The sequence below is a fragment of the Equus caballus genome, chromosome 2 (genome assembly GCF_041296265.1).
Source record: "Equus caballus isolate H_3958 breed thoroughbred chromosome 2, TB-T2T, whole genome shotgun sequence".
Lineage (NCBI taxonomy): Eukaryota > Metazoa > Chordata > Mammalia > Perissodactyla > Equidae > Equus > Equus caballus.
The window spans coordinates 58159674-58173892 of NC_091685.1; the positions used below are offsets into that span (position 1 = coordinate 58159674).

Consider the following 14219-nt stretch of genomic DNA (forward strand, 5'->3'; position numbering starts at 1 on the left):
TGTTATCATTGACAGAGATGCCGAGAGTCATGAAGATAAACAATACGTGAGTTTATTTATCTATAAAATAGTAGTTGAGCTCCATCATCACAGCTAGGCCACCTGCCTTCTCATCAATTCCACTTTAGTTTGAAAATAAGAAAAATAGCTGTTTAACAGCCTCAAAATGTTCTGTGATGTAGAACTTTAAGTTTATAAAATTACAAGGGCAAAGTCAATTTATCGGAAGAGACATATGTTCTGGTAATTAAAGTCCTTAAAACACAGACTGCGGTAGTAAAATATAGTTCTTTGCTTACAAGTAAAATCTTCTCAGTAATTCAATAATGAATTGATCATTACTTAACAAATAATTAAAAATTTCTGTGGAAAAACATTTCACCTGGGTTATCTTATTTACTAAGTACTTAAATTCTCTAAAAAGGAAAGAGGAGACTGTCAAAACACTGATTTTTTTCTTAAGGATTCAAGGTTTCTTATGCCTGGCGCTCTCGTCTATTCTGATCGTCACCCAAGGTAAACTGACTTCCCCTCGCGTTGACTCTGGAAAGCAAACCCTCAGGGTGGGGGCAGCCCCCAGAACCTCAGCAGGGTCCTCTTACGCTGGGCCCCTCTCCCCTCTGCTCCTGCGGTCCCCACTTTGAACGGCCCCCTCACAGGGAGCCTCTGCCATTGGTGGGGACTCTGCCTGGCAGTTCCACCCACACCAGGAGGGCCTGTGCACTTTTCAGGGGCAGGAAAGGTTCCAGGGAACGCTTCTGCCGTCAGGCACAGAGGGGAGCCAGGGGCCCACACCACACAGCCTCCCAACAGTTAGAGCACCAGCTCCCCCTCGCTGGGGCTTTCCCCCCAACTCCCCACTGCTGTCTCACTCAGGGCACTTTGTGGTTCTCTGCTCTTCCGCCACCCAGGGAATCTGCGCAAGTGCTGAAAAGAGTGAGGTCACGTGGAAAAGTAGTCAAGATGCATTGTTCAGTGAAAAAGCAAGAACTTGGAGAACAAGTGTGAAGAGTGTGAATCCATTCTTTTCCATATATTCTACGGCTGGCTAGTGTGTGCTAAGAAAACACTCAGAAAGAAGTTATACGGGGGGTTAGATACGGGGATGTTAATGTTCTAAATTGCCATTTTCTGGGTTGTGAAATACACATGCACATTTGTGAACGGACGATTCCAGGGTGAGAACCAATATGCTCATTGAGCTTGGGCGTCCTCCTCACTCTCCCAGGCACTTGCTCTCGGGGCCACATCCTCCTCACTGAAGCAGGGTGGTGGACCACTCCCTCCCTGCAATGCATCCTTGGCCCCTTCTGGTGCCAGGGCGGCTGGCGGCGCTGTGCAGACCATCCTCGGTCTCCTTCCTGGAAGTCCGCATTCTTTCTCTACACCTTCGCACTCCCCAACCCTGCACAGCACACAATCCAGACCCTGGCTTGGCCCCTTGGGCCTGGCAGGCGCACATCCGACACGGTCCATTAAGTTCGAGCATTGCCCACAGGAGGATGCTCCCGCCCCAGGTCTGTGGGGAGTGGAAGAAGCTTTCTCAGTGTCTGTAGCACTCTGCATCTGATGTCGTCTTCCACCTACCGTCACTGCACCAGGGGCGCTTTGTGTTGTTCAGGAACCAACTAACCTGGGAGTCTAGGAAACTTTTCATATGACCTGACTCTAATGGTCTCAAGCTGAGGTGCTCCCTGCACTGCATGTGGCACAACCCACACCCCAGCCGGCATGGTTAACCCCAGGGGCAGGTGTGTTGTCCAAGGTTAGACAATTGGACCCTAGTAGACACAAGACTTGGGGTCAGGCTGCAGAGGCCACTCCCTGGTCTTCCTTCCATCCTTTGGGCTTCAGTACTATTGCCGCTGAGGCCAGCACTGGAGAGAGTGTGCCCTGGGCCCATGAAACCTCCAGAAGGCCCGTCACTCTGCGAGCACAGCAGGCAGGACCTGGGTTTGCATAGCTTTCAGAATACTGGACTCCCCGTGCCCTGGGCCCGGCACAGCTCTGGCTGTTTAGGAACTGAAGGAGGGACCTGATCCTCCTGGGGACATGCATCAGGCATCCAGTTTCAGGTGCCAGGTAGTTTCCTATAGTTCTGCTTCCCAAAGGCTTTAAAGCATCTAACAGAAGGAAAAATCAGGAAGGTTGAGTTCTTCCGCCTTGATGACACCAGGAGCAGTAGGGTGGAGGTGACATTCTACTGGCATAAAACCCTGAGACCGAAAGACGGATGATTCACTCACAAGGTGTGATGAGGGGCTGGGGAGGATGTGGAGGACTTCTGGTGACCCTGTTTTCTGACCCTCTCCTTGCTCCATGCCAGGCACCCGGCCACTGCGATGCTGAGATCCAGCCCCCTGGGGAAGCCTTGTGCTGGGACAGAGCTGCAGAGAGACCCTGGAAGCAGGGCCATCCCTGCTCCCAGTGAATAAGTCCCTGGTTGGGGCTGGGTAGGGTCAGGGGAGGAATAGGAGCGAAGCTGACAGTGGGCAGAAGGACATAGAGGGGACAGGCGGTAGGTCAGGACTTAAGAGCCGGACCCGGGCAGGGGCAGCGTCCCAACCTCACTTTCCTGTTCACAGCAGAGAGCACAGCGTCCTGGAGTCCCCAATGTCTTCCTCCTCCCGAAATAATCAAAACCGCTGAGCCTGGGTAGCCTCCACAAGGCAGGGGTTTGTGCCACATCCCCTTTCCACTTCCCACGGTGCAGGCTGACGCACAGCCGGCACTCAGAGCCCAGACGCGCAAGGATGTTCCCGTGCCCCCACAAGATACACAGACGAGTTCCTGCAGGGTGACTGCCAGATTTCAGCCAGCGGCAAACCCAGCGGCGGCAGGAACTCGGAGCGCTCCCTAACCTCGCGGGGCAGCGGGGACCCAGCGCCCTGGCCTCCTCGGGCGCCCCGGCAGGGCGCGCGCCAGGTCCCAGGCCGGCGCGGGGCCCCAGGACCCTTATCTTCTTCGTCTTGGGTATCCTGCTGCCGGTGAGTCCCTGCCGCGGTTCCTGGCTCCAGACGGCCGGGAGAGGGCAAGCAGAGTGGGAGGATATGGCAGGGTTCCTGCCCGGGTCACCTCTGGCTAGGGCACGTCCAGGCAGGTCGAACTCGGGCAGATTCGAGGGGAAAAGCCAGATCTCGGCCTAGCAGAACGGGCATCGGCAGAGAGGGAGAAGGGTCCCCATTCGCCGTCCCTGTCCTTGTCTTGGCTGGTCCGGAAGTAAATTGCAGAATCGATGGCGCAAAACGGGTTGGAAACTCCGTAGCAAGCATTCAAAGTGCCTGATCCCTTTTTTGGGAAGGCGAGGAGTGGGAGGTATATTTAATTTTAAAACATTCTCATTGCAAATCTGTTAAATGTGCAGCCCTGGGGTGGCCCCGTGGCCAGTGGTTAATTCGCGCGCTCCGCCGTGGAGGCCCAGGGTTTCCACGGTTCGGATCCTGGGCGCGGACCTGGCACCGCTGGTCAAGCCACATTGAGGCAGCGGCCCACATGTCACAGCTAGAAGGACCTGCAACTAAGATATACAGCTATATACCGGGGGGGATTGGGGGAGAAAAAGCAGGGGAAAAAAAAAAAAAAGATTGGCAACAGTTGTTATCTCAGGTGGCAATCTTAAAAAAAAAGTGCAGCCCCCACAGGTCACTTTCCCTCTGTTGTCTTCCTCACCTTCCAGGTCTGACCTCCAGCGTCCCCAGTATTCCATTCTTCTCCTCTCCTGCACAGCCACGAGCCCAGGGCTCTGTATAAACAGCTAATAATCCCACAGCTGGGACCTGGGGGCCTCTCTTCCTGCGGAAGGTGGTGCGAAGTTCTTGCTTTGATTTCTCTTTTGAGACAGAAAAGCAGCTAGTGGTGAGCTTGGAGATGAAACTCAATATGGACAAAAGTGCAGCTTCAAGAGTTCTTTCCCATGGTGATTAAGGCTGCTTAGATGTAAAAAAAAAAAATTTTAATGACAAACCAAGGTTACAGGAATAGTGACATTTTAAATGTTTTTGTTTAAATAATTAATACTAAATTCAAAAAAGCAGTCATTTTGTGCTCATAAAATAATTCCAGAACTTATTTTTCTTAAAATATTTTGTATTAAGTGGGATCCACATTTAACGCTGCTTCGAGAATGGCTCCATTTAGTCAGGACCTGGTGGCTCGGTGACTGCAAGGATACCTGTGTCAAGAAGGTGAAAATCTAACGTTCACGTTTTGGGGAATGACGTCCCAGTGCTCTAGTCACCCCTCGAGAAGTCTCGCCTTTTCTACGCATTTACATGCTTGACCATTCTTGAAACTCTGAGCCAAGAACAACTTACATTCGATTTTTAAAGTACCTTAAGATTTATCTTATTTTTTAAATAATGACATAGTGTCTTATTGCTTGCGTGAACTACGGTTTATTGTACTTTCCCCTCTTATGGATAGCTGTTTCAATTATATCCTATTTATGTTTTTGCCAATTCCAGCAGCATTGTAGTAAATACCTTTGTAGGTATCAAATATCCATATAGCCATGTTATGTAATTACTTGCAAGTGGAATGGTTGGGTCAATGGGATAAATAATTATAGACTTTCTTTATTTTTATTTTTTTGCTGAACAAGATTCACCCTGAGCTAATATCCATTGCTAATCTTCCTCGTTTTTTGCCTGAGGAAGATTGGCCCTGAGCTGACATCTGTACCAGTCTTCCTCTATTTTGTATGTAGGATGCCGCCACAGTGTGGCTGACGGGTGGAGCAGGTCTGCGCCCGGACTCGGGCTCACGAACACTGCCGCTGACAGAGCACATGGAATTTTAACCACTGGGCCACAGGGTTGGCGCCCTAGAATTTTTTAGATATTGACCAACTGTCCTCCGAAAGCAGGCTGCACCAATTTACACTCCCACCGAGTCCACAAGCGCTCCTGGCTCCTTACACCCTTGCTCCACTCAGCTTTAATTCTTTGCTCGTCAAGAGGTAGAAAGCAGTGGGCCACAGAGTCGTGGTTTTGATTCCTCGGTGCTCTGAGAGATTTCAAGGCTCCATCAGCTTTCCGAGACTCGGGGCCGATGACCAGGAGACCCAGATTAGGCAGCAGGGGAGGGTGGCAGGGGGACTGGAATCCCAGTTCTGCCCTTGAACTGTGTCACCTGGGGCCAGTTGCTGCCCCAGCCCTGCCTGTAACGTGATGGGGCCCGTGTCCTCGGGCTGTTGAAGGGGGACGTCACGGGGCCCAGTGCTGAGCTCCTTCCTGGCCCCGGTCCTTGTCTGCAGTGCTGGCACGACCCCATTTCCGTTCCAGGTCTTCCGCGCGGGCTTCCACCTATCAAAGTAGGAACTGTGAGGCTCAGCGGCTCGGAAGCTCACTCAGGCTTGTGAGTCCTGATGTTGGAGCTGGAGACAGCGGGCCTGCTCTGCTCCTTTCCAGCTTTGGGACCCTGGTGTGGCCCCCGCTTCCCCAAGTGTGAAATGGGGAGGCGATGAAAGTCTGCAGGGCCCTTTGTAAACCACTGAGAGCCGTGAGGGCGCCTGTGGGAGGACAAATCACATCCTCAGGGTGGGGTCGGTCACTGTGGTGCTGGGAGGGTCACAGGGCACATGGTGTGCAGCCCAGCAGTGGCTGCCACCTGCTTGATTGGCACCTTGCTGTCGGCTCCCTGAGGTGGAGGCAGGAGCTTCTGAAGGACATGGGGGAGAGAGATGCTGGAGGGGGTCATGGAGGAATGCAGAGGAACCCAAACATCAAGGGATGACAGTGACGGCATTGCAGGGCCACAGGCCTGGTGTGTCCAGATGATTCTGTTGTCCCTCTGCTGAGGGCCTTGCACAGGTGCAATTTGAGGGGCGAGCGGGAAGCCTATCAATCTGTGTGGCTGCAGTGGCTGGTGGCCCCAGGCCCTGCTCAGAAGGCCTCTGTCCCTGTTCTTGGGCCACTTTCCCTTAGCCAGGGATGGAAGAGAAGGGGGCTCCGCCTTCCAGGGCAGGGTCGGGGAGCGGGGCAGAGACAGGCACCGAGCATGTGCTGTTGGGCAGATTCGGTCCTGCCATGAGCATCTGTTGTCCTGTGTAGTTTTCCTGACAAGCCCGGGAGCTGGGCATGGTTTTCACGTGTCTTTAACGTGGAGGAAACGAGATTCAGTAGGATGGTCTCTGGCATTTTGGCCTGAGCTCCTTTATAATAGCAGCTACGTTTTGGCCCGGGAACAGCACCTCCTGCCTTTCCTGTTCATGTGTGCATGACAAGTGGGGAAGGGAGGGAGGCTCTGCCTTGACCCTAACACCCCAGGGCGCCAACGCTTCAGACGACCACCTCGGTCCTTTGGGGGAGTGGAGGTAATTACAGTTTACAGATGAGAAACTGCAGCTCAAAGAGGAAACGTGTCCGGGCTGGGACTCAAGTCTGTAGAGAGGAGCTGAGAGGAAGAGGGCAAAACAGGAATGACCACTTTTAAAAGCAAGATATAGGGCCAATCTCAGCATTAAACTAGAATTTCACTATTAGGTCATTGGAGTTTAGTTGCCTCTTAAGGGTTAGTTAACGGTAAACTTCTGATAACCAGACAGCACCCCTCTTACGCGGTCTGTCCCCTCTGGTGAATGGGCACGTGGACAGTTCCCAGCCCCGGTGAACCCCGGTCCTTGTCCAGCCTGCTGATTTCCAGGGGCCTCTTCTCAGCCGGGCAGGTCCCTCTCCTGCGTGCACAGATCAGCACTCACCCAGATGCTGGATGGGCCCCTCTGCGCGTCTCCAGGGCCCTCTCTGAGCAGCTTCTCCTTCTCCAGCTCTCTGCCCCGCCTTTGGCCTCTGGGAGCTCCTATCTGGATCTCCTCAACAGAGGCCCCGGGGCTCCTGTTGCTCCCCTCCCTGGGCTGCAGCCTGGAAACTCTCCTTGGGCAGGACGCTGAGGCTGTCAGTCTCTGGACTCACCTCCTTTGTTTCCTAGGGGAGGACGCTGTTATTCACCCCCCAAGGAGTGGGAACCTAGGGGCCCTCGGGGAGGGAACAAATGACCTGTGTTCATCCTGCGCCTGGGAGCTGCAGTGTGGTGGAGGAGATGGGACGAGGGACCTAAATAATGAAGAAGGCAGTGTGAGGGAGGCGTGAGACCTCGCCCCACCTTCCAGAGAGGCCTCCACAAATTTGCTGGGACAGAGGCGAGGCCTCGGGTTGTGCTATCGCTGGTTGGAGGATCGGTGTTGATTAAATCGGCATTGAGGGTAATGATTATACTAACACAGCTTGTGCTTAAATACAACACTTACCATTTGCCCAGCTCTGTCCCCGTACTTTATAGACTTATTAACTCATTTCATTCTCACAACCCCACTATGTAGGAGCTGTGATTATCTTTGTTCTCTGATGAGCAGTGTGAGACACAGGTTAATTCGGCGACTTGCTGGAGGTCACCCAGCTCTTTGGTGGAGGGGCGGGCAGGCGGGTGAGCAGCCCCAGGGGCAGCGACACCAAGGGTTGGGTCACTGGATCCCCCATTCACCCAGTTGAGCATTTGGTGCTCGTCTATGAGGCCTGGAGTAGGCTGGCCCAGGGTGTGTCCCTGAGAGGCCATTTAGTGTGGCCTGTCATTTCAAAAAGGGTAGCATGAGGTTTAGAGAGGAAGGAAAGTGACTGTCCCAGGATCATGCCACTGTTTAGTGCCTGGCCCTGACTAGAAGCCAGGTGACTTGACTTTCAATTCAATTTCTTACTGCAGTTAGAAAACAACAACCCATAAACCTCAGAAGCAGATCTCAGGCCTAGGAAGATGCTGAGAACTCGGGTGATGCTGATGTCTAGACTCCTGAGGGTGTGAGGGTCACACTTTGCTGTGGAAGTGTCTCTCTCGTACATCCCTGGTGTGGACGGCCAAGGCAAGGAATCAGCCCCACCCCAGGCCCCGCCCCCAGTTCATGACGCGTCTCTGGAGGAGGCAGGGTCCGTGGAGCCTAGGCAGGCCAAGTACTCCACATGCCACTGCCTCTCTTCTTGTTTTCCTTCTCTCCCTTGATCTCTGGCTGCACCCTTGGTCTCCTTCAAGTAGAGACAACCATAAACTACAGACCCCCTCCCCTTCCTCTTGTTTTTACATGCACCCCAATACTTTGACTTCGTACCTGTCTGTGAGGAATCTTTTGCGGTTGATGACAAGGTCATTATCTTGATGTGGTGATGATTTCACAGGTGTGTATGTCTGCCAAAATTGATAAATGGCATGCTTTAATCATCTGCAGTTTATTGCATGTCAACTATATCTCAGTAAATCTCGTTTTAAAAGACTTTAAATAGATTGCAACAGTTGATTATATATTTTAAACTCTGTACCAACTGCATATAAATAATGGAAATATTTATAGATGAAAAGCCAATACTGAATTAAAATGGAATTCTAAAAAGTACATAATTAACAGTAAAGTATGCAGGGAAGGAGAAACTGCAAAATAATAGACTGGACAAATTCAAAATAAATGGTAAACTTGTAGACCGACTTCAACCTCATCAGTTATTACATTGACTGTAAATCCACTGAGCATTACAATCCAAAGGTAGAAAATGTTAGAAAGGATGAGAAAGCAAGAGACGCAATTTAAAAGCAAGACACAGATATACTGAAAGTAGCTGAGTGGAAACAGATGTACCGTGCAGATAGTAAGCCAACGTGTTGTGGCTATCTTAATAGCAGATGAAGTTGATTTTAAGGGAAAGAATACTCCCAGAGGTAAACAGGGACCTTTTGTAGTGCTAGAAGGGTTAATTCATTAGTCCTAATAATCATAAACGTGCGTGAACCTGGTAATAGAGCTTAAATATACATGAAGCAAAAAACGACAGACTGAAAGGGAGATTATAACACCCTTTCCCACACAATTGATGGAACGATTAGATGAAAACATCTGTAAAGTTATGAGACGTCTGAGCACTGTCAACCACCTTGACTTAAGGGACATTCACAGAGCAGACATGCAACATCTACTGAAGACTCATTCTCTTCCGCGAACACGTACGTTCCCCAAGAGAGACCACATTCCGGGCTGTAAAACAAGTCCAAATAAATTTTCTAAAAAAGCAAGATATAAAATCAATAACCCAAAGATCCATATTGACTAATCAGCCATACAAAATAAGTGTAAATTGGAACCAAACGAAGTAACAAGGAGGAGTGGAAATCAATGAAATAGATGAAACAATAAAAAGAGCTGGCCAAGCCAAAAGTTCGTTTTCTGAAGGGATCCGCTGAATTAATAACCCCCTAGCCAGGCTTACAAAGAAAAAATAAAGAGAACACAAAATGCCAGTATCAGGAGCTAATGGGGGTATCATAACAAAACCTGTATCTTTAAAAGGATAGTAACACGATCTTGTGAGCAGCTTTATGCCAAAAAGTTCAATAATGTGGACGAAATGGACAAATTCCTGGAAAAAGACTACTTAGCAAAATGGCTGCTGCAGGAGCAGATAGTCTGAGCTGTCCTGTCCCTGTTTGTGGATTGGCGTCCGTTATTTAGAGCCTCATCCCCAGCTGAGCAGATGCAGGTGGTTCCCCCGGTGAGGTCTATACAAGCTTATAACAGAGAGAACACCAATCTTACACAAATTCTGTCAAAACTTTAAGGAGGAGGAAACACTTTTTCACTGCTTTATGAGGTCAGTGTTACCCTGATACCAAAACTAGAGAAAGACATTACAAAAAAGAAAAATACTGATCAGTATCCCTCCTAAGTATTGATGCAAAAACCCTTAGCAAAACAACAGCCAACCAAGGTCAGCAGTGCTTATGGGAGATGAAATATCATGACCAAGTGGGGTGAATCCCAGGGATTTAAGTTCAAGTAACATCTGTAACTTAATCAGTGTTATTCACTATATTAACAATGTGAAGGAGAAAAAGGACGTAAAGTTTGATAGATGTAGGAAAAGCATTTGAGAACATTTACCCCCCTTTCATGATGAAAGCTCTCATGATGTTAGGAACAGAAGGAAACTTCCTCCAACTGTTGGAGGGGGCATTGCAGGTTAGGATGAGCCGGGAAGGGGTACAGAGGTGTGAGGGGATGTTCTGTGGTAATGCTGATGTTGTCTGATCTAGATAGAGAGTTAGGGCTACACACATGTATGCATTTATCAAAACTCACTGAATGGCACACCTAAGAACCGTGTATTTCCCTGAAGTTTTGCTGTTAAAAAAACTAAACTAACGGGGCCAGCCCAATGGCGTAGTGGTTAAGTTCCCACACTTGGCTTCTGCTGCCCAGGGTTCGAGGGTTCAGATCCCAGGCGAAGACCTACACACCACTCATCAGGCCATGCTGTGGCAGGCGTCCCACTTACAAAATAGAGGAAGATGGGCATGGATGTTAGCTCAGGGCCAGTCTTCCTCAGCAAAAAGAGGAGGATTGGTAGCAGATGTTAGCTCAGGGCTAGTCTTCCTCAACCAAAAAACAACAAAACAAAAAACTAAACAGGCATTAACTCTAGTTAGTAGAATACATGCTGAAGTATTAAGAGAAGGGTACTGATGTGTGCAACTTCAGTTGATCATAGAAATAAGATAAATGAGTGGATAGAAAAATAAATACATGATAAAGCAAACAGGAAAATTTATTAATTATAGAATCAAGGAGGCAGATAGAGGATGTTGATTGTATAAATCTTTAAACTTTATTGAATGCTTTAAAAATTTAAAGGGAGGAGGCCCAGCCCAGACAGGGGAAGGCTCGGTGGACACAGGTGAGCTGAGCTGTCACCCAGTGATTCACAAGCCTTCACATGGGAGAGGGCTGCGTTTTACTGTGGTTAGACCCAGGCCGTTGAACTGGTTTCAACATAAACAGTTTTTATTTTACGTCCTTTCCCTTGAACTTTAACTGTCTACTTTAAAATACTCCCAAATTGAAGAAAAGTTGCAAAAACTATTCAAAAAAAATTTTCCTGAATCATTTGAAAAATAGCTGCTCAAAAATAAACACTGAGTAACAAGTGTGTACTTTCTACTAACAAGGCCATTCTGCCCCGTAACCACAAAGCAACCTTCCAAATCCGAAAATCATCATCAGTACATCGCTGTGTCTCATCATGAGAACCTACTCAAATTTCTCCACCTGGCTCCGTGATGTCACGTATAGCACAGCGGTCCTGGACCAGATCCGTGTGTTGCCATGTCACTCCTTCTGTGACTCTTCGGTATTTACTGGGACACTGAGGACTCCTTTGAGGCAGCTTCTGAGGTTGCTTTTTAAACTGGAATTTCATTATTTAACATTTAATCTTGCATTATTTAACATTTAATCTTGCATCTTGATCTCTAAAAGTTTGCATATCGTATAACCCTTAATTGTAAAAATTTGTGTGTGTGTGTGAGAGAGACAATGAGTATTCATACATATGGTCCAACAGTAGAACTAAATGAGAAAATATTAAAGAAAACTTCCTCTAGTGAAGGAATCACATAGAATTTTTGTGTTTGTAGAAAAACTTTCTATTATTTGCCCACATTTTCTAGAATAAACATGTTTTATAATACGAAAAAAAGATAAAGAAGGATTTCACAAGTTTATGATACTTGGTTAGCCCCAAATGGTGACGGGGCAAACACGAATGCACACGAGTAAGTGTTTAGAGCTGGAAGAAGAAAGGTCCCAGCTCTGTTTTTGGAAATGAGGTTAAAGGAATGTGAGAAGGCTCCTGGGAGGGTGAGAGTCTGGAAGCCACTCATGCCCATCCCTGCTTTGTCCCTGCAGGTCCCAGCTGCCTCAGCCACGACCACCGAGCAGGACAGAATTCACTGCAATTAGCTGCCCCTCTGGGAAGTGCAGCCCCTGGGAGGGTTGTGTCCACCAGGTACTTTTGAAGACTGATCTCTAACCCTTTACCCGCCCTGCCTCCACGCCCTTCCAGTGTTCCATTCCTGCAGTTTCTGGTTCTTTATTCCACAGGTGCCTACTGGATGCCCTCTGTGTGCCAGGCACCGTGCTAGGGGAGGGCACGAGGCCCCTGCCCTTGGGGCTCTCCTTCTGGGATGGTCCACACAGAGGATGCATGTGACAATCAGAGGCGTGATAAGAACTGTTACGGACCAAACTGTGGCCCCCTCACCTCAGATTCATATGTTGAAGCTCTAACCCCTAGTTCCTTAGAATGTGTGGGTGTTTGGATATAGGGTGTTTAAAGAGGTGATTAAGGTAAAATGAGGCTGGTAGAGTAGGCCCTATTTCAATCTGACTGGTGTTCTTACAAGAAGAAAAAATTTAGACTCACAGACAGACACTACAGGCACATGTGCAAAGAGGGAGGGCCCACCATCTGAAGAGGCAGCAAGATGGCGGCCATTTGAATGCCAAGGAGAGAAGCTTCACAGGAACCCACCCTGCCGTGACATTGCTCTTGGAATTTCAGCTTCCAGAACTGTGAGGAAAGAAATTTGTTTTGTGTAAGTCACTCCGTCTGTGGTATTTTGTTATGGCAGCCTAGCAAACTAATGTATTTTTTGGTACCAGGAAGTGAGGTGCTGTTGTATCAAATACCTAAAAATAATGTGGAAGTGGCTTTGGAACTGGGGAACATATACAGGCTGGAAGAGTTTGGAGGTGCATGTTAGAAAAAGTAGAGATTGCCTTAAAGAAACTGTTTTCAGAAATGTGGATGCTAAAGGCCTTCTGGTCTCAGATGGGGGTGAGGAACGCGGTCTCGGGTGCTGGAGAAAAGGCAGTTCTTGTTACACAGTGGCGGAGCACTGGGCGGAATTGCGTTCTAGTGTTTTGTGGAAGGTGGAGCCTGTGAGTGACGAACTAGGACGTTTAGTTGGAGATGGCTCTTAGCAAAGTCTTGAAGGCACAGTCTGGTTTCTCCTTCCTGCTTATAGTAAAATGTGAGATGAGAGAGAGAAATTGAAGGCATTGTCAAGCAAAAAGGAACCAGAACTTAAAGATTTTGAAAATTCTCAGCCTATCCATATTGCAAAAAAAAAAAAAAAAAATGAGAAAGTGTGTTCTGGAGAAAACACCAAGGTATAGTGGGATAATCTCTCCAAAAAGAGACTGTGGCTGTGTCTCCAAGATTCAATTACGCATCTCAGCAGAAGCCAGCGCTAGAGATGGGGTTATACCAGCAGAAACACTGCCAGCTCGGTCTGAAGGAGACGAGACGGAGATGGGATAAAATGAAGGAAGGCCATCAGGCTTCTGGAATACTGTAGGACAGGATGATAGAGCCGTCCAGCTACAAACACGTGTTATCCTTTAAAACAGGGAAGAATGCCCGTGGAAGTGGTTCAGAGATCAGTAGAGCTGCCGCCTCTGCCACGGGCCCAGAGGGCACAGGTCCGGGGGGCCAGTCTGCCTCCTTCTTGGTTCCAGAAGGCGAGGTCACCACTTGGTTTCCATGAACTAGGCCGCTGCCAGGGCCTCGGGGACGGACCTCTGCCTGGGGCCAAGGGGGGGATGCACTGCCCCAGCAGGTGTAGAAAGTGAGGCTACCATCCTGGTGGGCCTAGAGGACTAATTATCAAGCCAAAAAGGATTATTCTCCAGTCTTAAAATCTAATTGAATTTGTCAAGCTAGATTCTGGGCTTTCTTGGATTTATAACTTCTTTCTTTCTGATTTCTCCTATTAGAATGGAACTGTCCACCCACACCTGTCTCACCAGTGTATTTGAAAGCAGATAACCTGTCTGGTTTCACAGATTCATGGCTGGAGAGGAATTTTGCCTTAGAACGAATCATGCCTTGAGTCTCACCCATACCTGGTTCGATGATATTTAGATGAGATTTAGGACAGAGTTCATGTCGCAATGGGTTAAGACTTTTGGGCTGCTGGGATGGGGATGACTGTATTTTGCATGTGAGAAGGACATGAATTATGGGGGTCCGGGGGGACGGGTTATGCCTGAAGTGTGTCCGTCCAGAATTTAAATGCTGAAGGCCTAACCCTCAGTACCTCAGAATATGACTCTATTTGGACACACGATTTTTAAAGAAGTGAGTAAGTGAACACGAGGCCATTAGAGTGGGCCCTATTCCAAGCTGATTGGAGTCCTTATAAGAAGAGGTGATTTGGAACCTCAGAGAGGCACCGGGGCACATATGTGCAGAGAGACACCACATAAAAAGGCAACAAGATGCATCCATCTGAAAGCCCATGAGACAGGCCTCAAAGGAAGCCAACCCTGCTACTGCCTTGATCTTGGACTTCCAGCTTCCAGAACTATGACAGATTTCTGTCGTTTATGCTACCCAGTCTGTGGCATT

General features: G+C 48.7%; 1 protein-coding gene across 1 annotated transcript in view; it reads left to right on the forward strand.

The window, feature by feature from the left end:
* Positions 1-1731: 1731 nt before the first annotated feature.
* LOC102149226 (tumor necrosis factor receptor superfamily member 10A) overlaps positions 1732-14219 on the forward strand; it is a 30198-nt gene continuing 17710 nt past the window's right edge. The window contains exons 1-3 of the mRNA XM_023636160.2: positions 1732-1751; positions 2775-2987; positions 11714-11813. Of these exons, the coding sequence (XP_023491928.2) occupies positions 1732-1751; positions 2775-2987; positions 11714-11813 (333 nt within the window). The remainder of the gene's footprint in view (positions 1752-2774; positions 2988-11713; positions 11814-14219) is intronic.